Source organism: Ambystoma mexicanum, chromosome 11 (assembly GCF_040938575.1).
Source record: "Ambystoma mexicanum isolate Mex_15411 chromosome 11, UKY_AmexF1_1, whole genome shotgun sequence".
NCBI classification, from domain to species: domain Eukaryota; kingdom Metazoa; phylum Chordata; class Amphibia; order Caudata; family Ambystomatidae; genus Ambystoma; species Ambystoma mexicanum.
This window is the reverse complement of record NC_090934.1, coordinates 829094679-829119093: the sequence shown is the minus strand read 5'-3', so window position 1 is coordinate 829119093 and position 24415 is coordinate 829094679. Positions and strand designations below refer to the sequence as shown.

The window sequence follows — 24415 nt, the reverse complement described above, 5'->3', positions numbered from 1 at the left end:
TTTTGTACTGCAAAAATACACGTTGCACAGTTCCATGAATCAGTGTTTATATGGGCAGAGCAAAGTCACTTTTCAGCAGTGCAAAATCACTTTGAAACGTGCAAAACATTCCATGAATCAGGCCCTAAATCTCAAATGTTTACATGTACATAATACATATCTGACCTGGCACACAGGATTTACTCTATTGAGAAATGCAGGGTACATACAATGAGACTGTCTTCTATATTGTTTGTCTGAGGATTTTTGTAGAAATGCTCATGCCAGATCCCCCTGAGGTCAAAAATGTGAGTTCGAAACAACCCAAATATAGGGGATAAGCTGAATGTAGAAGGGCATTCGGCGGTTGGAGCCTTTGGCTGATATATTCTGCAAAAATCTAAATCTTCCCAATTTTCAGGGAGTTAGGAGTTTGAAGAATATTCTAGCTGCCTCATCACAAGTCTGGCGGTATCCCGGCGGTAATAACCCTGGGATGCCACGAGCGCAAATAGCGTTACTGCTACTCTGTCCGGTGCTATTAGTGCCGGATCATGAGTTGCGGTTGGGCGGTTATTGCCCATTCCCCATTGAGCCCACGGAACACAATGGGGTTAGGGGTGCTATTACCGCTGGCAGTAACAGTGCCGAAAATGGCCAAAGTAAGATTGCTTCCTGTTCACAGAAATTTAAGGGAAACCATATGTATGCTTTCAGTGCCTAGAGTTTGCACCTGTGGTAACCGTTTGTTTTATGCAGAAAGCAAAATTATTTGATTTTATCTTGAAAAAAAAAAGAATCCTTCAAAAACAGGTAGGGCCCGATTCATGGAATTAGCTGCACCGATAATAGGGACTTTGTGTGCCAAACTGCGTGCCACATCCTGTTTGTAAATTCATGAAATCTACTGCACTGCACTTTTTCGTACTTTGCGTGGACTTTGCGCAGGCTCGGCACATCTCTGCGAGTGGCCGGGTGCCTTACGCGAGAAACCACACAGAGGGCCTCATTACGACTCAGGCGGTAAGGGTTTTACGGCGGCGTAAACAGCGCCGACCCTTACCGCCTGAGTACGAGGTCCCTTAGCGCCATGGAGGGTTTAACACCTGCAGGTGTTAAAATCCATGGCGCTAAGGGACCATGGAGTTAATTACGCCACCGTAATTTACGGTGGTGTAATTAACGCCTTCCCCACTCCCATTATGCCCTATGGGGCAAAATGGGAATGGGGAAGGGTAAATGGGTAAATGGGGATTTACCGCCCCGCCAAGGTTGGAATGGGGCGGTAAATCCGCCAACCACCATGGCGTAAACATAGTTTACGCCATGGTGGTAAAGTCACGGCCCAGGCGGTAACTTACCGCCTGGGTCGTAATGAGGCCCAGAGTGAGGGCCTATGCAGAGGGCAGGGAAGAGGGTGGAACTCAATAAAGAAGGAAGAACAAGGGGAAATGTGGACGTTATGAGGGACTGCCGACAGGCAGTACATCAAACATCCACCATTGCGCGGAACGATACGTATTCATGGATCTGACCGGGCAACCTCATGGCAGGGATATGGTCGCAAAGCCCTCATTCGATCTGCCACTTGAAGGCAGGCATACCAACACTTGTGCATAGGAATCACCACACAGAGGTGAGATCGGTTGTCAGATTTAGGGGTGTATGTACAGCCATGGTTCTGTACTAACTTAGTGGTGTGCGTACGCAGTGTGGTGGGGTGCACAAATGGTTTATGGGGGTTGACATGCAGATTTTCTGAGTCTTTACCCAATTAACGATAAATCTTAAGCATGTCATCAGCGTGACGGAAACAGTTATGGGGGACCCCGCACAAGGTCACTGGGATACAGGCCTGCTTGGGGGGGACTCCACACACTGTTTGATGGGCACATGTATTCGTGTTCAGGGGAGCACACAAAGCTGTTCTGGCGGTTTTTGCTGTGTGTGAGGGCGTGACTGGGGCGTTCCGGCTGCAACTTGCGTATATAGTTACTTTGAGCAAACAATTCCATGAATACGCAGAACACGGAAATGAACTTCTGCGCGCCCGCTCGCGCCGAGTTCTCGGCGCGTATGCTTTGGAGGATCAATGCGCACTTTTTCATGAATCAGGCCCTTGGTGATGAGATTGTGTTTTGCTTGTATTTCCCTGGCACAGCTCGTCCATGAACTCACAGCATTGCAATATTGCACATCTACAGAGGACTCTTTTAAGTTATGAATAGGGCTCAAGTCGAGGGTACCATGCGAGAAGGCAGATTCCGTCCCTTCTCCCCTGTGCGTTTAAAAATTAAAAATATATATAATTATTAACAACCGGCAGGAGGGAAACAAACCTTGGACGGGAATCGAAATCTGGCCTCACATCTCTGAACTAAGAGACTTTACCACAAGACCACAGCAATCGTTGGTTTGTGCACCTGTACAATGTATCCTATTGATATCTTAACTATACAGGACAATTTATGTGACAGGTTCTCAGATTGAAAAGGTGCATGTTTTTAATACTTAAGCAGCAAGGTAATACGCCAATATGTTCTCTTGGCAAATGCTTTTTTGTCGTGTGTGGTTATTTTCAATCATGAAAGACAGAAATAATTAAAAATATACATATTAACAAGTTGCAGTTTGGAATCAAACCGTGTTCTCTGAAAGAAAAGACTTAACCACAAGACCACAGCGATCATTGGTTGTTGACCTGCATTACCATAAAGGACATTTTTTGTGACAGGTTTTCCGATTGAAAAGGTGTATGCTTTTCATACTTAAGCAAAAAGGATTCTGGAAATCTGTTCTCTTGGCCCATTTTTTTTGTCGTGTGTATTTTTTTGAAACATGAAAGACAGGCATGTCATGAATGAAATGTGCATATTTCACTTTGACATCCCGTGATGTCACTTCCCAGTCAAGGACAGAGCTATGTGTTGTAGGACTCGAGCCCTGGTTATGAGAAGGGAATGATTAGCTGACCTAAGCATTGTTTTCCATGTGACTGACTCTGTGTCAGTCCAACAGGTCATTGTAGATGGAAATGCCATTACCAATGGCATGTATACTTATGAAAGCATCAACCTTACGATGAATAGATTCACCAGGCCTGCTTGACATGCTAATGACTCTGCAATAGCCTTACTAACATGTCCATGGTAATTACCTGCCATCTTCGACATCTCTGTATTGTAAATGTACCTACTACAATGACAAACATTAAGCATCCTCAGAAGGATGAAGGCAGCTGCGTGAGAGACACTTAGCCTGTGACTGTCTTTGTCATGTCAATGGGCCTCGTAAAGAGTCTGGTGGTCCTGAAATAAGCATGCCGGTAGCAACATACCGGCACCCTTTCCGGACTGCCAGAGTAAGAAAATGCCTGCAGGGGCCAGTGCTCCCGGCAGGTCTAACTTGCAGGCATGGTTGTCATGGAAGCACCTTCACCACTAACAATGGTGAAGGTGCTTCTGTGCCCCCATTCCCGTGGAGCCATATCGGACGCCACAGGAATGGGGACTTACAGTTCCTGCCGCCTGACATCCCCGGCCACCGGGACTTGTAATATCCGGGTGTCACTGGGATATCTGGTGGTGAAAACGGTGTTACGAGGTCAGCGGCAACCCATGGGTAGCACCGGCGGGTTACCGCTGACCTCGTAATGAGGCCCAATGACTCTGTACTAACCCTATTGGCCATTGCAAAGTAAGCAATTGCAAGGTGATTGCCATCCATTATTATAATCTCCCAATTGTAAAATTAGCAAGCTTTTTGGCATTTATTAAGAAACCTCAGGAGAATTAAATGAATCATCATGCACATGTAGAATATGGCTGCCTCTGCAGCAGCCCCATAGCCGAAACCTAAGTAGTCCTTTCCCATTGAAAGACAAGTAAACCGTCTACATGTAAATGTATGTCATTGGCCCATGGATACATTGCGTACATTGTGCTACTCAGACTTTGTACATGGAACAGATTATAAAGTACCCATGTATGTACTGTATTGATTGTATTGTTATGGGGATGTACTGTTTAACTGTGTGCATTTATTTTTTGAGATGCTCAGTGCTTGTCTGAATTAAATCATTTTTCAGTTCTGATGTTAAATGTGAAATATACATGATGCTCCTTTTAAAATGTGTCGTGTGTTGCTATACCACGTCATTCAGACTGTGTGTCACATTCTGTGCTCAGAGCCTCACAACCTAAACATAGGGGATATCACTGTTATAATATTACATAAACAAAAATATGGTTGTGTGTGAAGTCATTTCACCCAATTCCCTGAATTCTCAAAGGATTGAACTGAAATAAAATATATGTTCTCTGTTTCTGTGGTTAAGGAAAATATGTCTTATCACACGGTATGCCATCCATCTCATTAACAGGAATGCAGTGATGCTTCATACTTTTCAAGTTGCCCTAGAGCAGTAATTGCTAATGTGGTCAAACTGTACATTTCAATGATTTGATTGATTTAACCACAGAAATGTCTACATCTATCAGATTAAAGTTGGAGATTTCTGCCTCTTGCTTGCCATCACAATCAAAAAGACACTTGTCAGATCACACATGTTGCTATCATGTTTCGATAGCATGTCATTACATGTAAGCCATGTGTGATTTCCTGAGGCTTAAAGATCCAGTGTAGGAAATTGAAAATTACAATTGTGTGACATAGAAAACTGCATGTATTTTCTAGGACTTCAAGATTTCAATGTATTCTCAAATATATACGTATATGGAGTTTTTGCAAATTCGGTCACAATGACCGAATCCAAATGACCTACACTACCAAATTACTGAAAATAGATACTACTAAATGTCCTACTGACTAAATGTTCGTAGGACATTTTGAAGTATCTATTTGGTGGTGTAGGTCATTTTCATTTTTTTTTGGGTCGGAACAGCTGTCCCCGCAGCTGACCGGACCCAAACAAAAAGGATGCAGTGGTGTCCCCCGCAACACCCCGCTCACTATAGTGAGCCGGGGTTGCGGGGTACACCCTTGCAGCTGACTCAACCCCCCCAAAAAAAGGCTGCAGGGGTGTCCCCCGCAGCACCCCGCTCACTATACTATACAGTATAGTAAGCGGGGGTTGCGGGGACACCCTTGCAGCTGTCCTGACCCAGAAAAAAAGGCTGTGTCGGCTGCAGGGGTGCCCCCCGCAATACCCCATAAGTGGGGGTTGTGGGGGACACCCTTGCACCTGACCTAAAAAAGAAAGGCTGTGTGGGTGTCCCCCGCAACACCCCGCTCACTATACTATAGAGTATATGGATCGGGGGTTGCGGGAGACACCCCTGCAGCTGAGCCGAAAGAAAAAAAGAAAAAGAAAAAAGGCAACACAAAAAAAGGACCCTGCAGCGCCAATTCCCGATCACGGAAGTGAAAGGGAACTGGAATCGCAGGGACCTGCCAGACTGAAGGAAAGGTCAGTAGGGGGATGGGGGTGGGGGTGTGGGCAGGGTTTGGGGTTTGGGAGGCGGGTTAGGGTGTCTTTAGATTTGGGGTTGTTTTACCTTGAATGACCGAATGGGAAATGTACAAACAAGTTTTGCATTACGTACATTTCTCATTTGGTCATTTCCGTTGCAGTTATTCCCTCCATGGTAAAACCAACCCCAATTCGTTTTTGCATTAGAGATTTGAAATACTATGCCTGAGTCTGGTGATCAACATTGTAATTCAAAACTGCTAAGAAACAGAGCCGGAAACACTGGGCCTCATGACGAGTATGGCGGTAAGGCAACAATGGAGCTCGTATCGCTACCGGCACCGTTGCTACTGTACCGCCATACTAGGGGTTCTGCTCACGGGTGCCCTTGCAGCCACCAGGTCTGACCTAGTGGCCGTACCGCACCCGCAAGCAGAACTTGATGGTAGCAATGGTACCGTTATTAACGGTACCATTGCTACCATCCTCCCCATTCCCATTGAGCCCTATGGGGGCTCAAATGGGAATGGGGATGTACCGGGCCCAGCACCCGTGAAAGGGCAAGTACCGAGTGCGGCTGGGCTGGAATAGCCCAGTAATTGCCCATTCGTGGGTGCCCTACCCGGATGCGATTTTGGATGTAGCCTTGCCGGTAAAACCGGCAAGGCTACCTCCAACCTCCTAATGATGCCCACTGTCTTTACATTTCAGAGCATGGCTTAGCCAAGAAATTCAGAATCAGATAAATGAAGAGTACATAGGTCTACCATCCGGTTGGAACTTGGTAGAAAAATAACATGTCATGGTCAAGCCAGAATGCTTTAGACCACACCAAAATGCTCCTCCACTGTATGCAAGGCAAATGTTGAAACAGAATATGCACCATAAATTTACTTCAGGCACTCATTAATGAGCACAAGACTTCAGTTTCACACAGAGTCTGTAACCCAGTTTATCATCCATCAATGTCAAAAATGCGTTAGCTATGAAAGGTCAACAGAAGAGGTGAAGGGCATTCAGGTGCGCTGCGAACAGACATATGCCTTGGATTAGTCAAGGTAAAAAGTCATTTACAATATGCACATCAACACAATTTACTTTGAATAGTAGTAACATGACAAGGGAATACTTAGACAAAGAATTGTCTTTGCCTTCTTGTGCAGAACAGCTTCAATTGCACACAAAACAAATATGTATTTGAAATAAAGAGAATAATACTTAAAATATGTCAAATGAAATTAAGTGGTGGATCACAACCAAAGCGCCAATTGATCTGAACTTTGGAAATGTTGTAGATAAGAGTTGTACCTATGAGAGTATGTAAAATACATTGGGGGTCGTCATTTTTTAACTGCCAGAAAATGGTAAAAATGTGTAAAATTGCCAAATTCCATCACAAGTTTTTTGTTAACAATCTCAAAATGTTCTCCTGAATCACAGCATCTAAAAATATGTTTTATCTAGGTAGCACTAATGTGTCCGAAATTAGAGTATAACAATGATATTAGTACTTCTTCAGAAAGAGTGCACCATCCCTCCGATCTTTTCAGTCAGGTGTTTGAAACCCCATACCTCTGATAAGCCAGGACTGGGTTTAGAGCAGAATTCAATGGCTTACACATAGGACAGCGGAAGAAGTCTGGATTATGGGATGGGGTTTGAGAAGAGAAATGCATTTTAAATTGGAATTCAGAAGGACTAATTTACCTACAGGGAAGATCGAGAGAAGGAGGCCAGCCCATGGAATAGAAGGCTCATTCTGTGCATGAGGAGTTGCTTTAAAAAAAGCCACCCAAATTAAAGATTTGCTCTTGGAATGATGTCCAGATGACTTGGTCCTTTGCTTATCCTTCCAAAATCAGAAGTTGAATCTTAAAAGGTAAATGAAAAGAACTCCCCTTCCAATTCCCTAAAGATCACACTTGATCAGGGTAAAATCTACAAAGGTATCAGGGCTGGAATGCATGGAGGTGCTATTAAAAAACAGGGAGGTGTGTGTTATTAACCCAAAGTTCAGTGTTCCTTATATATCCAGTACAAAATGAGATGTGGTTTATTTGAGGCCCAGCCCATTTTGCAGTGAAACACAGTATGGAAATTGGAAAGAATTTTGGCTTCCAAATTAAAGTGGGTTTGTTTTTGTAAAGCAAAGTATTATTTGCAAATATAGTCACTTTTTAAAGCTGGTTGTTGAGTCATTGTGATCCAAGTGGATTCATGACCAATATAGCCTATGGGACATCATGCATTTAATGCCGCTGTTGGAGACCATAGTATAGACTGGATGGGTGCACAACAAACTGTATGCTGAAATAATTAATTATTTTAATTGAGAACAATGCCAAGTGAAAATCCTCTGCATTGCCCTATTTTTCAATGCCTAGGCAGAGTTGGTTGTAATGTGGGAGGGAAAGGGGTTTTCAAATAAGCATATGTTACTGGAGAATAGTGCATATCCAGCCCAGACGTCTAACGAGATTGAACGCATTACAAGCAGGCTCTTTTAAAACTATGCATACATCTGGATGGATTGGAATACATTCATGTGCAAGGAAAGTCATACATACACACCAACAGAGGAAAGACCAACCCCAGGTTTAAAGTCACTTGCACCTGTCTATAGAGAACTACACCCACACATTCTGAAAAAATAGAATACCTTTGGGTTCAGCACAGAACATATTGGGGGTCATTACGAGGTTGGAGGTAGCCATGGCGCTATTAGCGCTATGGCTGCCTCCCAAAGCATTCGGACACCGGTCTGGTGGATGGAGCAATTACCGGTTCATTCCGAGGTCGGCGGGACCGGTAATTCCCCATTCACCAGAGCCATTCCCCATTCCCATTTGAGCCCCCATAGGGCTCAATGGGAAGGGACAAGGCGGCAATAACGGTACCGCAAATTGCGGTACCGTTATTGACCACTGTATTCCTTTGCGGGTCCCGTCCTTAACGCCTGGTAAAACCAGGTGTTAAAGAAGGACCCACAAAGGGAACTTGTAGTAGGGCGGTAAGGGATTACCGGCACCAGTGCCCTTACCGGTGCCAGTAATCCCTTACCGCCTACCTCGTAATGAGGCCCATAGATTCCCAAGAACATTACCTGTGGATTCAAACATACACGAGCCAATGCAAACTAGTCACCTTGACATGTATATGGCTTAACACATAAACCTATGCTAGCAGTTCATTGTCTCTCAAGTAGCCTCTACAAAGGTAATACATTCACTATTCCACGCCTGCATACAGGGGTTGGTGGAGTACAAAAATCTCTGATTGATATTTTATTTCTTCAGGACTATGGGCCTCATTACACGGTAGGCGGTAAACCATGGCGCTATTAGCGCCATGGTTCATGCCTGTAAAATACTGGCACCGCCTTGGTGGAAAGGGGAATTACTGCCCTATTCCAAGGTTGGCGGGGCGGTAATTCCCCCTTCCACCATTGCCCTTCCCCATTCCCATTTTTGCCCCATAGGGCTCTATGGGAATGGGGAAGGCGCTAATTACGGTACCACAAATTGCGGTACCGTAATTAGCTCCACTGGTCCCTTTGCGGGTTGGTTTTTAACGCCTGCAAAAAGCAGGCGTTAAATTCCCCAACCCGCAAAGGGACCTCGTAGTAAGGCGGTAAGGATTTACCGGTACCGATAAAATACTGGTACCGGTAAACCCTTACTGCCTACCGTGTAATGAGGCCCTATGCTTGCCTTGATGCCGGAGAAAATAAAATGGGTATCCATATTTGCATTATGTAAACATTTCTAGTGAGAAAATAGTGATGCTGACAGAAAAGATGGGCTGGGCAGAAATGTTAGCACACCCAGTGCCTTCTAGATTATCATAATATTAGAGGAAGAGTTTGTGATTGCAAGTGAATGCCTTTGTGGACTTGTGATATCAAGATTCATATAGGCAGCTACAATTCCATTTGTATGGATCATTGTTGTGGATATATGTATATTACTGACTTGGTTTAAGTTGCTTGAATTTTTATTAAACATGAATTTCGATTTGTGTCTACCTCACTGTTGGTTCTTTGGCCTTGACGCGCGGGGTGGGATTGTATAGATGGAAGCATTACATTGGTATGTCATATCTGTGTGAGCTAATATTAAAATATACAACAATACTCACATAGTACCCATAGAAGGTCCAACAGCAAGTCACCAACGAAACCATTTTAAGTCTTTAAAATCAAGAAGTGTTGGAAGACACGTTGCCACAACCCTTTATCTGTAAGTTTCCAACAATGAAACGTAAGCTCCGTTCTTCAAATGTAAAAGTGCTGCCATATTTTGCTCTACTTTTCTTAATGAGGTTTTCAGCTATCATTGACACAAACAGTCATTTTATATTTTCATTGTGACAATTCTATGACTGTCAATATACCACTTATATAGGGGCTCATTACGAGCCAGGTGGAGGACCATGATGCTATTAGCACCATGGTCCATGCCGGTGTCCGCCACGGCGGAATGGGGGATTACCACCCCATTCCGAGGTTGGTGGGGCGGTAATTCCCCATGCCGCCATGGCCCTTCCCCATTCCCATTTTTGCCCCGTAGGGCTCAATGGGAATGGGGAAGGCACTAATTACGGTACCGCAAATTGCGGTACCGTTATTAGCACCAAAGTCCCTTTGTGGGTCCCTACTTTAATGGCTGGAAAAACCAGCCGTTAAGGTCGGGTCCCGCAAAGGGACCTCGTAATCAGGCGTTAAGGGTTTAACGGCGCTGACATCTTTTACGGCGCCGGTAAACCCTTAACGCCAGGGTCATAATGAGGCCCATAGAGTTTAGCTTTCCGTTTTTTGATAAAAATAATTATTTCCATGGTGTTATCATTGAAGCAACAATTGAGGTTGATGTCTGTCTAGAAGGTTATGACTTAATCTTAAACACTGGGATTTACTGTAGGCAATCCTGTACACCATAGAGATGTGGAAGGACCATGTGCAAATCAAGCTTTGACCCACCACAAAATGAGTATTTCAGCCAGAACTGCTTGGTCACATCCCTTCTGCAAAAGACCCCAAGCAACCTCAGGCGTGATTGGGCCTCATTGGGCATCATCAGTAAGGTGTAGCTTAGGTCTCTGGGAACAATAGGCTCCGGAACCATGCCTGGTGATACCCGTCCCACCTGGGCTGATAAATGAAAAATGTATGTTTGCTGGAATTAATCATAATCACTGGCAATTGTTCTGGGCAACACTCACGACTATTGTTTTTCAGCCTGCTGTTTGACGTCCTAATGACTTTATAAAATGCCCCAGTAGTGCTGGTTCTCTCTGCAAGCCAATGGGTGTCTTGTTCATGGTCACAGAAGCATAGGCTAGACACTGGACTGAATTTCCTTCCAACTTCAGTGAAGTCAGTTAGCATTCTCCCTAGGAACTTCCATCATTCTTGGTACCTTTTGCACTTATTCCCTCTTTTGGTGGATACCAGCCATCTGATGCTCTGGCTACATGTTTCTGTGAAATTCCTCCAGGTTACATGTCTGTTTGAAATACATATATGTTGCTTTTTGACACGCCTCAATGGTCCTCGTGTTAGCATGCTTCGAATGGTGAAAGGCAGGCTAGGCATGGCATGCCTGATTGACTCTGCCCCAGAACTACACTGATGCAAGTTTGCAATGTAATCTCACACTTAGCCACATCAACTGCACGTATTCATGTACACTTCATAAGGACACAAGACTGAGTGATCCGACCCAGATTCACGCCTGCGACCTATAGGTTACACACAGATCTCTGCAGCAGGTGCACGCACCGCTTGATTACCGGCACACCATTCACACATATCGCAGATCATTCTATTTTCTCTTGCGCACAACTCCATCCAGCCTCACCACAACCCCCAAGCCCCCATGCACGCTTTCCTTCCTTGGAAGTTATTCTTTTAATGTATGTTTGCTTCGTATCAGCACACACCGCCTGGACCTCCTATGCTAATCAGTGGATTTGAAATGACAGCTGGCCAGATTCAGGGGGTGCAAAGAGTTTGCAAGAACCCGAAAACAACATGTATTCCTTGGAGATGTCTTTGTACTAGCTGTGGTGATTGGCTTCAGTACTCCACCAAATGACCAGCATAGTAGTTTCAGAGCGCCTGGGCTAGTACATGGAGTGATGCCCAGCCCCCCCCCCCCCGCCCCCTAAACACTCCCCCCTCCCCCTCCCGGCTAGGAGTATCCAAACTTGCTGGAGAAAAGAAAATGAGCAAAGGGGAGATAAGAGACTAAGCACACAGCTGCCACAAATAAACATAGAGATGGGGTGATAGTCACTACACTCCAAAAAGTGTGCCCAGGCAAGTCTCTTGGCACACCCATGTGGCACTATACAATGACACGACCTGGCCCATTCCTTTCTGCATCACGTGCACATCCCCTTTAACAATGATTTTGTTTTGCCAATTGCTTTAGCAAACCTGGTCTTACACATAAAAACACGCTTCCTTGTCTGTTTTGTATACACAAACCCGTCAACATTGCACTGAAAACAAGCCCCATGTGCCTGGCTAATGTTTGTTGACGATTCATGGCACTGCTTCACTTCACACTTCCCCTATGTGTGGCCTGGGAGTGCAAGCTGGCAGAGAAACACACCTGCAAGTGGCATCAAGTAATGTCTGCTAAAATAAACTCCAAGATTATTAGGCTGGGAAATAAGAGACAGATTTGAACTGCTAATGACTGGGGTGGTCCGGTCGCCGGCCAGTGCGGTGGGGTCCCACATCCCAACTTAGGTGTCTACGTGGGCAACGAATTGCACCCAGCAGAGTGCCCTCAAACATGTACATCAAAGGAAATAACGACACTACTGGGTATGTTCCGTTTCCTAATAACCTGCTCTGAATTCAAAAACTGGAATCTCAGAGGCATGTTTACAGGAGCGTTTGTTTGTCTTTGTGCTCTTGCTTAATCGAAATTCGTGCTTTGACTCAAATTGCATTATTTAGCATTGTGCAGATAACAATGTCCCCGTTGCTAAAACGCGCCTGTTCCCTGTGCGTGCAGTTCTTATATGGTACCCTGCCTTTCTTCCCCCTCCCCCACCCCCTGCTGGAGGGGGCGGGTGCGCGCAGAGCTGCTCGCGCTGCTGCTGTCAAGGCTGCGCTGCTCGGTGCTTGCTGTGTGTGTGCTGATGCTGAGACGCTCCCCGCGCATCGGTGACGGACCCGAGCAGCAGCACCCCTCTGCCCCCCACCCCCCCCAACCCCTCGTGGGTCCGAAGCGACCATGGAGTCCCCCCTGCCCCGCCCCCGCGCCGCTGCGCCCCAGGTAGGTGCGCAGCCTCCGGCCCGCGTCTGAGCGCCTGTCCCTTTTCGCCCGCAGAGCCCCGGCTCAGCCATGTCCCTGGCCTTCTGCGGGAATGAGAACAACTCGGCCGCCTACAACGTGGACAACGGGGTGCTCAACAACGGCTGCTTCGTGGACGCGCTCAACGTGGTGCCCCACGTCTTCCTGCTCTTCATAACCTTCCCCATCTTATTCATAGGTAAGTGCACGCTGCTGGCGACGTCCTCCCGCGCCGCCACATGTCTGCATGCTGTGCCCCTGAACTTCCCCGCCGCCGCAGGCTCGCATGTCGTGCACATCCTCGGCTTCCAGCCAGCGGCGCGCCGCAGTGTGACTCTGGAATAAGGGCACGGCACCCTTGCGCACAGTGGCGCTGCGCCGAAAGGCACCCAGGAGGGCTGTCACTGAGCTGCCATATGCGCTTTGTTCCAGGGGCTGCCGCACAGTGGTGGAATGGCAGAGCTCCGCGTATGGATAATTTATGAAAATGGCCCTGGCGCGCACGTTGGTTCCTGGCCTCTGGGGTTGAGAAACAGCGGGATGGAGAAGACCTTTGAACTTTTGCTTTCTAGTGCTCGGTCCCTCAGAGCGGGGCGTGCTGCTGACGCAGCCGATGTACTTGGGGTAGCGCCTGCCGCAGCTTTCCACAGGATGGGTCAGTCATGGCCGGGAGCCGCGCATGCCGCTCCTGAGAGCAGGCTGCAGCTTATGTTAATCTATAGACATGCCAGCGGAAGCATTTAAAATTGCGTTTGTATTGACAGGGCAATGAACGATATATGTCCCCGGGGATCGACCTTCGTAGGATGGCGCTGTCTCATTGTCAGAGGTGGCCTTCCTCCTGTCAAGTTCGTACTCTGTTACCCGAGAGAGGGGCCATGTGCAATCCTTGATCCGAACGGAAGTGGGTTCTGTTAGGTTTTTGTTACATTTGAACATAAAAAGGGCCTGACCCAGAGCAGCGTTTTGTAATGGCACACTCCCATTGGAAGATGCTCTGTGAATCCGCCCGTGCTATTGCTTGCTTATAAGTTATGTACATTATTGGGAAGATGGGGGAACCGAAGTCCAGAGAGTTACAATGCTTTCCCCAGGATCACACAGTTTGGTGAAGTGGGGAAGCCGGGATTACAAGTCAGGACTTTCTTCTCCGTCTCTGTTTCGGGTATGGATGAAGCCTGCATTAGAAGGGTGGCAGAAGTCTATTGCTTCCTGCTTGGCCGGTGCAGGGCAGTAAAGTAAATGGACTTGCATTATTAATTTCCGCGCAGTGGACTAACTTTGCTGAAAATGTTGGGGGGGGGACATGACATCTGAAGGAAAGGTGCCCCAGCCAAATGAATGGGAACAAAATAGTGTGCCATGAAAGTTGGGGGGGGGGGAGACAAACACCCCTGTCCCCCCCTAAAAATACGCCCATAATTCCACACATAACAAGTGAGTGGCTTTTCTTACCCAAATCACGTTGTAAAAATGAACCCACCCTAAACTCTTGGGGACATTTATGGCGTGAAAGTCGTGCTCATGAAATACTGTTTGATGAACTGAGAAGGTTGATGGCAGTGGATGCAGAGAGGCGCCAGTGCGAGAACACCCCACGTGCATAACCACCGTGGAAGGTGCTAAAAAGCCCTCGGGTTTAAGACCAAAGTCCAATATACAGTACAAGGTGCGCCAACATTATTTGAAAATCGACTACAGGGTGTACTATTTGACATTTAAAAATGCTTTTAGTTACTGACATGACAGTCATGTTAGAACTGCAACATAGTTGTGAAGTTTGCATAACGCATAATTTATTCGCCCCAGAGTCCAAGATGTCCAAAAAAAGATACATTTGACAACAATAAACCTTCCCTGGAATTATTCACTTAATCACGCGACACCTGGCGTGAATGAGACATCGAGTACCCCACTTTGAAACGCTTAGAATAGACTCTGAATAGAACTGGCATTACCCACTTGCCAGTTTCGCTAGACTCTGAGGGCACCATAGATGAGGGCGCACCACCAGCGCAGGCTCCTTCCATCCATACCTACCAGACCGGGCTGTTCTCGCAATGTCCACAACATTGCAACACCCTCCCCTGAAAGTTTGTCGGATTTTTTTTTGAAGGCACAAGGGTTATGTCAGATTGCATGGATCCTATTCCCTAGCACCTGCGTGCGTCCTATAAGAGTCTCAATGTGTTATGGTAGGGTTTGCTTTCTTTAGATTGGGCCAGTTGTGTATTGGTGGGGGTGGGGCGCTGCGTCCTGTTTATCTGCTAAAGGATGATTGCGGTTGGCCAGAATATCACTGGTGTTAGAGAGCCGCTGGCGTCTGCTGGAGTGGTAAAATACCCCCCCCCCCCAGTCTACGGTTTGCCTATAGGCAGTGACTGCTGATCAGGTCGGGGGGCAGGGGGCGGTGTGAGCAGATCTAATGAGGGCATGGATAGATTGCACCCTAAAATGGCCACATGGACAAGGAAGGAGACCAACGGTGGGCAGCACTCCTGCACGAGACTCATTGCGGGTAACACAGTGGCGCCAGTGGCGAAGGTAAATTAGGGCATGGAGGGGTCACCTGGGGTTTGATGGACATTGGCCTTCTTGTCTTGAAGGTAGTGTCGATCATGCTAATACACCCAGCCACGGTGTGCAGCACTGGCGCGTTTTCTTCCGGGGAGGGTGGTTGGGGGGTCCCGCGGCACTGCTCCACACCGGGTTACTTTATTTCCATTCCGTGGACTGCGCCTCACTGCAGATGTGCCTTCTGTGTTCTTCAGGATGGGGCAGCCAGAGTTCCAAGGTCCAAATCCACCACAGCACGTGGCTTCATTTCCCGGGCCACAACCTGCGCTGGATCCTGACGTTCATCCTCCTCTTCGTCCTGGTGTGTGAGATAGCGGAGGGCATCGTGTCAGATGGGTAAGTGGAAACAAGCCCTTTCCAGATAACGCCGGCTATTTTTGTAATATGTTACATGTACTAACGCTAGAGAGTGGGCAATTTGCTTTCTGCCAGTGGTGATTGCCCGGCTGAAGAATGCCATGTCAAAGATTTCCACAGGGGTTGCCAATGCTGTGTTCTTAGGCTGGCATGCTTAGCTGTTTTAGTGGAAGCCAATGACTTGTCTAATTGTGCTTGATCTTTCACTCTGGTGCCTGACTCTGACAGGCAGCTCTACATATATTTCTGTTTACTAATTGTTTTAGGTTATGTATTTATAAATTGATGTTGGACATTGTTCAAAGAGGAGTTATTCAACAAGGGTGGTATCTTTAGGACTGGTAAATTAATAGTTTGAGCAGGATGGATATGTTGGTACATGTTACGACATCCTAGGTTTCTCCTGCACTCATTCTGTGCAAAGCTAAGATTGCATCAGATTCCTCTTCCGGGGGTTTTCAGTCCTGCACACATCTGCCATTATTTTGGTTATTGACTTCGGATCGAACCACGACAGTCGGTGATCATCGTGGAAGGCTATTTATTCAGAGTTGTTTATGAAGCAGATGTTTCGTGTCCTAAGGCACTTCTTCAGGACTCCAGATAATAGTGTGAGCTGTAAATAAAAAAGCAAAGAAGAGACAAATAACAACTCAGAAAGCAAATAGAGTTTGTAGGCCACCTACACAGAAACTTAACAGTACCTGAAACCAAACCGATTTAGATTCCACTAGTGCAGAGAGCAACCGTTTCTTCCGCAGACCCAATATTGATACTATATAAGAATGAAAATAAAATAAAATAACTTAACACAGATTCTGCTCCCTGAAAGAGGCAGTTAAATCCAGGGAAATCTGTGGGCCCGATTAGATACATTTCTCCAGTGGCCGGCATTTAGTGCGTCGGGCGAGTTTCGTAACCCATGCACTGCTGACCCTGTGCAAATATGGCATTTTCATGCCAAATTGTCCCGCAAAAGAAGCATTTATCTGGTCTGTCCCTACAGTGTCTCAGGCTTGGACCCTGGCAAGAAAAGAAATCTCAGAAAACTTGAAGGTGCTACCCCTTGTTTGCCTCATTAACACAAGCTGCACGTTAAATGATCATTGAAGCAAACACAAATGGTGTGACTAATAAGCACCTCTTTACCGTTTGACATAAAATAATGGAAATTAAATTACAAATAATTAGCAAAAATGTCATAGGATTATGCATGACCACACAAGAAGCTAGTCGCCATTTTAGTTCACCTGCATCTTAATGCATGCTAATTTATGAGAATGCAGGAAATGAACGGAGAAAACTGAAGTAGACGAGCTGATCTTTCCCAGACCTCAGGATTTTATACAGAAATGCGAGGTATTGATTGCTGCATTCCGTGTGCCCAATAGACAACAATAAGCAGTACACCTGGAATATGCACTCCTCTTTGCTAATGGAGTGGGCAGGAAATAGTGGGATCAAACTATTCCAGGCGAGTTCCACTTACTTTCTCCTAACTGAAAACTTTCCGTCACCATGACAATAACATCATTGAGGTGGGACGGAGGAGGGCTCTGAAAAAGTTGCCATTGCAGGGAAAAAAATACAATTCGATAGCCTCAGAATTCCACCCTTTTCTCAGAAACAAAGGAACGCGAGAAATGGCAGGGAGTGGAGGAAAAGGGAGCTCCAACTGGAGCAGGCTCCTAAAAATACCCTGACTGCCACCACGCACCCCCGTATAACTGTGCATACAGTGACAGGGAGGTCATGTAAACAGTTGGCGCTGCCCTAATGGTACAGTGATCAAGTGCTCCGCTGGCATTTGAGTGTCCCTGTGCAGCCAGTGGAACAGTTACTTTAAAAGTGGTGGTATGTGCACACCTTCGAAAAGGGGCAATGCGGCCTCGTACAGTACAAATGGAAGACATTCATAGAGCTAAGGGTAACATGCACCTGTGATGCTAGGAGTAGATCTCGACTGATTTGCACTATAGCTTTTATCAATCTCACAGGCAGCAGAATAAGGACATTTCATTTCACAAGAAACATCTCTTCAAATAGAGACATAGAAAAGAAAAGGAACAAAAAAATATCCCAACCCCCACCCCCTATACCAACACGAGTATGAACAGGAAAATAACCTGGTGATCAGTAGGTTTAGATCACCAGCGTACAGGGGGGTATGTTCAATGATTCGATTAAGCATTTGACCTTTGACTGCAAGAATGTTTTGGCTGAGAGGTCTTAAAGAGTGCTTGAGTGGGTTAGGACACGATAAGTAACGTTTACATTTTTTGCTGATTTTCCCCTTGCTGGATGGCCTTAGAAGGCACCGTCTCACAAAACATGTTTATAAACAGCTTATTTATGAATTTTAATGATATCAATTTTATATCAGATGTTTTCACATTTGAAAGAGAGGGTTCTAGACGGTATAGTAGACCTTTTAAAAATGTTTTGTTGTTTCATTTTGATAATCGGGATTGGTTTTAAAACTGTAGAATAGATTTTTATGGAATGTATGTATTGTTATTTTTTGTTAACTAGTGGAACTAATGTGAGTAAAGGAAGACATTTTTAGAGTGTAAATACACTATGTGGTGTATTTTAACGTAATGAATGGTAGTAGAAAACACATTTCTTGTAAAGGTTCTTGCTCCTTTTACGTGGCGGACTAGTAACCTAAAACAAATTCTCACAGAATCTCTTGAAAGTTCAACATAGTGCATATGGCCAATTAATTCACATGCAACATGATTCAAAGTAGACAGGAGATCATAAGATAAAGTAAATTGAAGTCAAATAAAGTTTAAAACATGCATTAAGAATATTGATAAATTAATACATAGCAAGAAATATTAGAATGAATAATTACATAATACATAAGTACATTGGAAAAAAAGTAATTTATTTAGTTAGAGAAACATGCTAATCAAATGAATTTTTTTTGTGTGTTTTTTTTAAATGTATATATTTTCTTAGTGTATACAACTTGAAGTATGCTGTTAAAGTGGTATCCAATACATATTTTGTTCACCTGGAAGACAAACATGAAGTCTTATTGTTGTATGCGTAAGGCAACAGCGCCCTCTAGCGGTGATAACAGGTGAAGCGGGCAGGACAGCTTCGGGCAAACATACATCTGGCCTTTTATTATATAGTATGATGGCTAATGCAGAACAAAGTTTGGTTCTTCTTCTGGTGATCAGGTTGCTGTGTAGTCAGAGAACTCTACCTAAATATTAATAATCCTTATAAGGAGGATGTGCTCAGTGCACACAATCTAGAAGGACGCATGAACCATAGATTCTTTTCCCCAACATAATTGCGAAAAGTACAAAAAAGTTAAAATAAAGTTAGCAGGTGCCCCTCTCTCAGAAGAACATGGCATGATAATGGGTTCTGTGGTTTTTATCCCACTTTGACAGTCCGCAGCCATCGCTTTTTGCTCACTGTACTTTCATAAAGGAGGAATATCCATTCGTATATCATTCTTTGTCCCGCCCACAAGGACAGTGCAGCACCGAAATGCCAGGCAAACCTCCTTTGAACAAGAGTACCAACAGCAACCCCAGTCACGTGTTTCAGCCTTGTTGGGCCTCATCAGTGAGGTGGAGCTGTGCCTCTCTGAGCACAGTGAGCAAGGGGCACACGTCTGGGTTCCCCCAGGTAATTTAGGGTGACCAACCCCAATTTCCTTGCAAAAATTATTCAGAAAAGGAGTCCATATTTCTCCAAAAAGGTTTATTCGATTTGTAGGAAGAAGTGCCATGCAGGCAATAATAAACTATCCAATACCATGCTGTATGTGCTACCCCATTATTAATTTTGAGCCATCCACATATCTGTACTAATAAACCTCTACCGAGTTAGTTACTGTATTTTCCACACAATGCATATAACGGGACCTGGTTTGGTATTTCTGTAGCGTTTTTCTAACTGTTTGTCAATGCTCTGGTCAAAATGTTCTTTAAATGATAAACCTCAGAATGGCTTTCATGCTTTACTCCAGAGGACAGGAGTATCCCATGCCTTCCAGTGCTGACTTTTTACAGGCACAGTAAATTGCGGCAGTTTCCACCTCAGAAAACATACAATCACTAAGCGAGGAGATCATATCCATCAAAGTGTCTGGAAATGCTGAGGATGTCCTATTATGCAGGTTAGAAGCACAGTCTGTATTACTCACCTGTTGGAATGCATCAAACATGAATGTAATCAATGGCTATTCAACACAATGGGACTGATGGCACTACTCCATCCTTAATATCAAGAGTCCTTCCATGATCACCGCCCCATTGGATGGCATTCAAAACAATACAAGGGCATGGTTTTGAATTGGTAAACAACTCTTCTGCTTCAGTGCATCCATCTGTGGGTAGACCTCGGGCGGAAACCTGCTTATCATTCCTAGCATTGCCCATTAAAAGTGGCCACAAATCCGAGCATTCCAGCTTACATCTTAATTCATGCTGGCTATCTGCATATCAAGAGACCCATATAAATCATGCAAGTAATTGCCATCATGCTTTTCTTGAAACAGACGCCCCCACTATAGTGGAATTGTTCAGATTAAATCTATCAGTGTAAATATGGGGTTTGGTTTCAGAATTCATAAATGAGCCTCTGCCTTTTTCATTTATTAGGGATTGTCCTGACCAATTGGAAACCCTACCTCATAACTATCTGAGATGGGTCTGATCTAAGGATATGCACCCCTTGTTAGTACTTGAAAATGTGGCTTTCACATGACATGTTTTAAGGATTAAGACACAATTCTGGATGCTCGGTGGTGTAAAGTTCTGAATAGATTCCGATGTCAGAATGGGTATCACACCGTGCATGACGTTGCTGGAAAGCACCAGATGTAGAATCATCAGGGGATGTACCCAGCCTTACAGATAAGCCACAGAGATGACACTTTGGCTTTCCTAAAATAGACAAGTACTTCCGACAAAAAAATTAGGCAACAGACCCCCGCCTCTATCTACATTTACATAGCTCAATGGATTTGTTCGGATCAAAAGAGGACATTTCAGGTAAAGATGCATCTTTTAATTTGCCTGAATTAGTGGATGCAAAGAAGTATGGATTTCAAAAATATATTTCTTTTGGATTTAAAATATATTTTCATTCTCCTAAAAAGTCACCTGTTCTATTAAATGGAGTTTACATTTGTTACTTCCTAAGCAATCATTTCACCTCCAACAGAGCCCATTCTTCAATCTGTATGGATGTACTGTTTCAAGGCAATGGTCAAACGCTATGTCATAAATCATTTCCTACACATAAAAAAAAAGTGTAAAAAAAAGAGTTCAGGTTCCCATAACAAAAACTAAAGTTTGCAAACAGTAGCAATAACAATGTTAAGTTGACAACACACACTCTTTGAAACTACAGATTCAGTCATGAGACTCAAAGTATAAACACTCTACCTGTGCAAATCTAACCTTAATACTGACTTTCACTGCAGTAGTAGTGTAACCTACCTAATACTTGAAGTGAGTGTTTAGGTTGGATTTGTAGCGGTATGTTTATATTTTGGTTTCATAGTTGAATTTCTAGTTTTAGTGTGAGTATTTGTACCTAACCTTGTTTTTTCTCCTGTTTGTAAACTACTTTTTGTTAGGTTAACCTTAACGCTTTATTTAAAAAAGTGTTGTTTCAATTTTGTTGCAGTGTTTTTGTGAGGAATATGTCGTATAAGTGTATGTCATTTGAGTGTATGAGCATATTCCCAGTATGTGTGTTATGTGACTGTATTGTCTATGCGTGTATTGTGTATGGAGTGTATGGTGTAAAGCTCAATTGCATAGGGCACTTGAGTATATGTTGTGTGACTGTTTGGTGTATAGAATATGAGTGTATGGTATATGAGTGTACAGTGTTTGAGTGCCGGGTATATGGTATATGGAAAATGAGTGTATGGTTTATGAGTGTACAGTGTTTGAGTGCCGGGTATATGGTATATGGAAAATGAGTGTATGGTTTATGAGTGTGTGGCATTTGAGTGTATGGTGTAAAGTTAAATGTGTCCTATAATCCACCTACAGGTATGAACAACTCACATTAAAGTGAGGTCTGGCTCTTATGTGATTTGTTTTTATACATAAAAGTATGCAATGTGTATCTCCTATATGTCTAATATACATATGAAAACTACTCAAGACCGACTTTGATGCAAGTTTTAACATGTATAGTAGGGTCAATGTACAACATGTACACCTCCAATGCATACATGTACAGTTTGTATACAAGATATACATTCATTCTGTGCATGTCCTACATGCCTCCTATACATATGAAAACCCACATTAAAGTGAGGTGAGTGAGTTTGGGGAAACCAGGTGTGAGGGCACTGTGGCTAAAAAGGTACATGGGAAAAAATGAAATACTGAGTCAGTTATGAGCTGCAGACTATGGAACTCTAGGATACCCCTGCCTAGTGTAAGAGAACAGATAAAGAGATTGTTCTATGTGCTAACACTGATATTTGCAGAGCAAATAATATGACAGAATTAATCAGCATGAGTGGATTGAGTTGTCAATGTTTGATCCATGGTCATTATTACACAAAAAACTGTGCCGAGACGTGTTTCAACCGCATCTGTCTTTTCAAGGCGAATTAATGATTCTATAATCAGAATATTAAGCAAACATAAACACAAAGTCATGTTGGTATCAATTATAACACAAAAGAACAAAAGTAAATCCAAAATTAAAAATGAAAAGTTAAGTATCCATATGACAATGTAGCCATGATTGACAGGCATTTGTTTATATCAGTTAACATGTCATGTAATTTGATGAAACGATAGCTCATCTATAAACATTCACCTGGTGCAGCCCAGTGGATTCATCCATATGGTATTATAGTGTGATTGAGAAACACTACTATACAAGCAATGGTGTTGAAACCAGGTCTGCTTGCAATATGTCCAAGAGTTGGTTGTCTATTTCTTCAGCAAAAACAAATAGGTGATGGCTGGAAGGTTTAGAATGAATCCTAACCTCTGGCGTTGCTCTGGGCAACCTTCCAGACCATTGTTCTACGCCTGCCAAGCCATTACAGAAGGGGACAGACCATATGCAAATCATGCCTGGTCGCACACCAAAAGGGCAGACCAGCCCAAACTGCTAGGTCACATCCCTTCTGCACGAGACCACAAGCATCCACAAGCATGTTCCGGCCTTGTTGGGCCTCATCAGTGAGGAGTAGCTTGGGTCTCTAGGCCCAGCAGGCACTGGACCCACATCTGGGCATACCCGTCCCACTCGGGGTGACAAAGCAATAACAAAGAGGTGATGGCTGGAAGGTTTAGAATGAATCTTAACCTCTGGTATTGCTCTGGGCAACCTTCCAGACCATCGTTCTTCGCCTGCCATGCCATTACAGAAGGGGAAAGACCATATCCAAATCAGGCTTGGTCCCACCCCAAAAGGGGCAGTCCAGCCCGAACTGCTCGGTCACATCCCTTCTGCATGAGACCACATGCATCCTCACACATGTTTCAGCCTTGTAGGCCCTCATCAGTGAGGAGTAGCTTGGGTCTCTAGGCCCAGCAGGCACGGGACCCACGTCTGGACATACCCGTCCCACTCGGGGTGACAAAGCAAAAACAAAGAGGTGATGGCTGGAAGGTTTATTTCTTTAGTACTTGTGTGTTTGATTTTTGTTATGTGTCTTGAGAATTTTCGGTGGGTCCTGGCCAATCGGAAGACAGGAATCACATGCACAATTAGCAAGTACTTGCTCAGAATGTCTGTATCCTTACAGAGGGCTGCATCAAATGGTCTACTCCCCCATGCCTCATTTATTTGACCCGTGGTGGACCACCATCCTTTCTGCAGCCTCTTTTGTTCCTTCCCCTAGCTGTAGCCTTTCTGCCCCATGCCAGTCCACCTTCCTTTCTTACGACAGACACCAATGCAGATCTCACTTGTCTCCTTCGGTGTACCAGCTCTACCATTTCTGCTGCTTTCCGATCTGCAGATCAAGCCACATAGCAACTCCTCTTTTGCCAGCATGCTCAGCCCTGCACCAGGTGCTAAAAGCTTTAAGCACCCTGGGTGGGCGCAATACTGAGCACTATGGGATACCTAGCCCTCCTTAATTACTTATGAAGAATACAGGCTTTCCGTGCACCTAAAGAACGGTATTGCCACCACCCGTAAGCACTAATGCATAATCCGTTTACAGACTGGCTCTGTCATAATGCACACGTGTCCTCATTTTTTCCCAGCATGTTCTTATTGAACATCATACTCATTAAGCACAAGATAGAACCCAAACAATGCCTACATATTTTAGCAGGCCTTATAATTTCTTTAAATTCCTTCTTGGTTCTGGTGAAAGAGGGCCTTGGAAAAACCCCAGTCGAAGAATCCGGGGAAGCAGTAGGAACTGTAGAATGATACAAAACAAATTTGAGCTATCATGATGCAGAAATCCTAGGGGAGAACAACAGCTCCAAATTGAGGCAAGCCATGTTGAAACACATTCTAATGTAACCCAAATAGCCTTTTTATATTTTACATTGCTTTGTGTAACCCAGAAAAAGTCAGCACCCATCTTAAAACTGGAAGTAAAAACATTGAGAAAATAGGGTGACAATCTTAAAATACCATTGAGGTCATAGCATGCAGCAGGAGTGTGGCTGCATGTGTTATGTACTGGAGGCTGGGAAGACATGGTATCAAGAATAGAAAGAGACAAGTGATCACAGTTCAAGGGTGTTTGTTAAACTCTATTGGTAGGTTGTATTGGTAGGTTGTA

At 44.5% G+C, this 24415-nt stretch overlaps 1 protein-coding gene across 1 annotated transcript in view; it reads left to right on the top strand.

The window, feature by feature from the left end:
* ABCC8 (ATP binding cassette subfamily C member 8) overlaps positions 1-24415 on the top strand; it is a 1583626-nt gene that overhangs the window by 261128 nt on the left and 1298083 nt on the right. Inside the window, exons 3-4 of the mRNA XM_069623778.1 lie at positions 12757-12919; positions 15492-15633. Coding sequence (XP_069479879.1) covers positions 12757-12919; positions 15492-15633 — 305 coding nt within the window. The remainder of the gene's footprint in view (positions 1-12756; positions 12920-15491; positions 15634-24415) is intronic.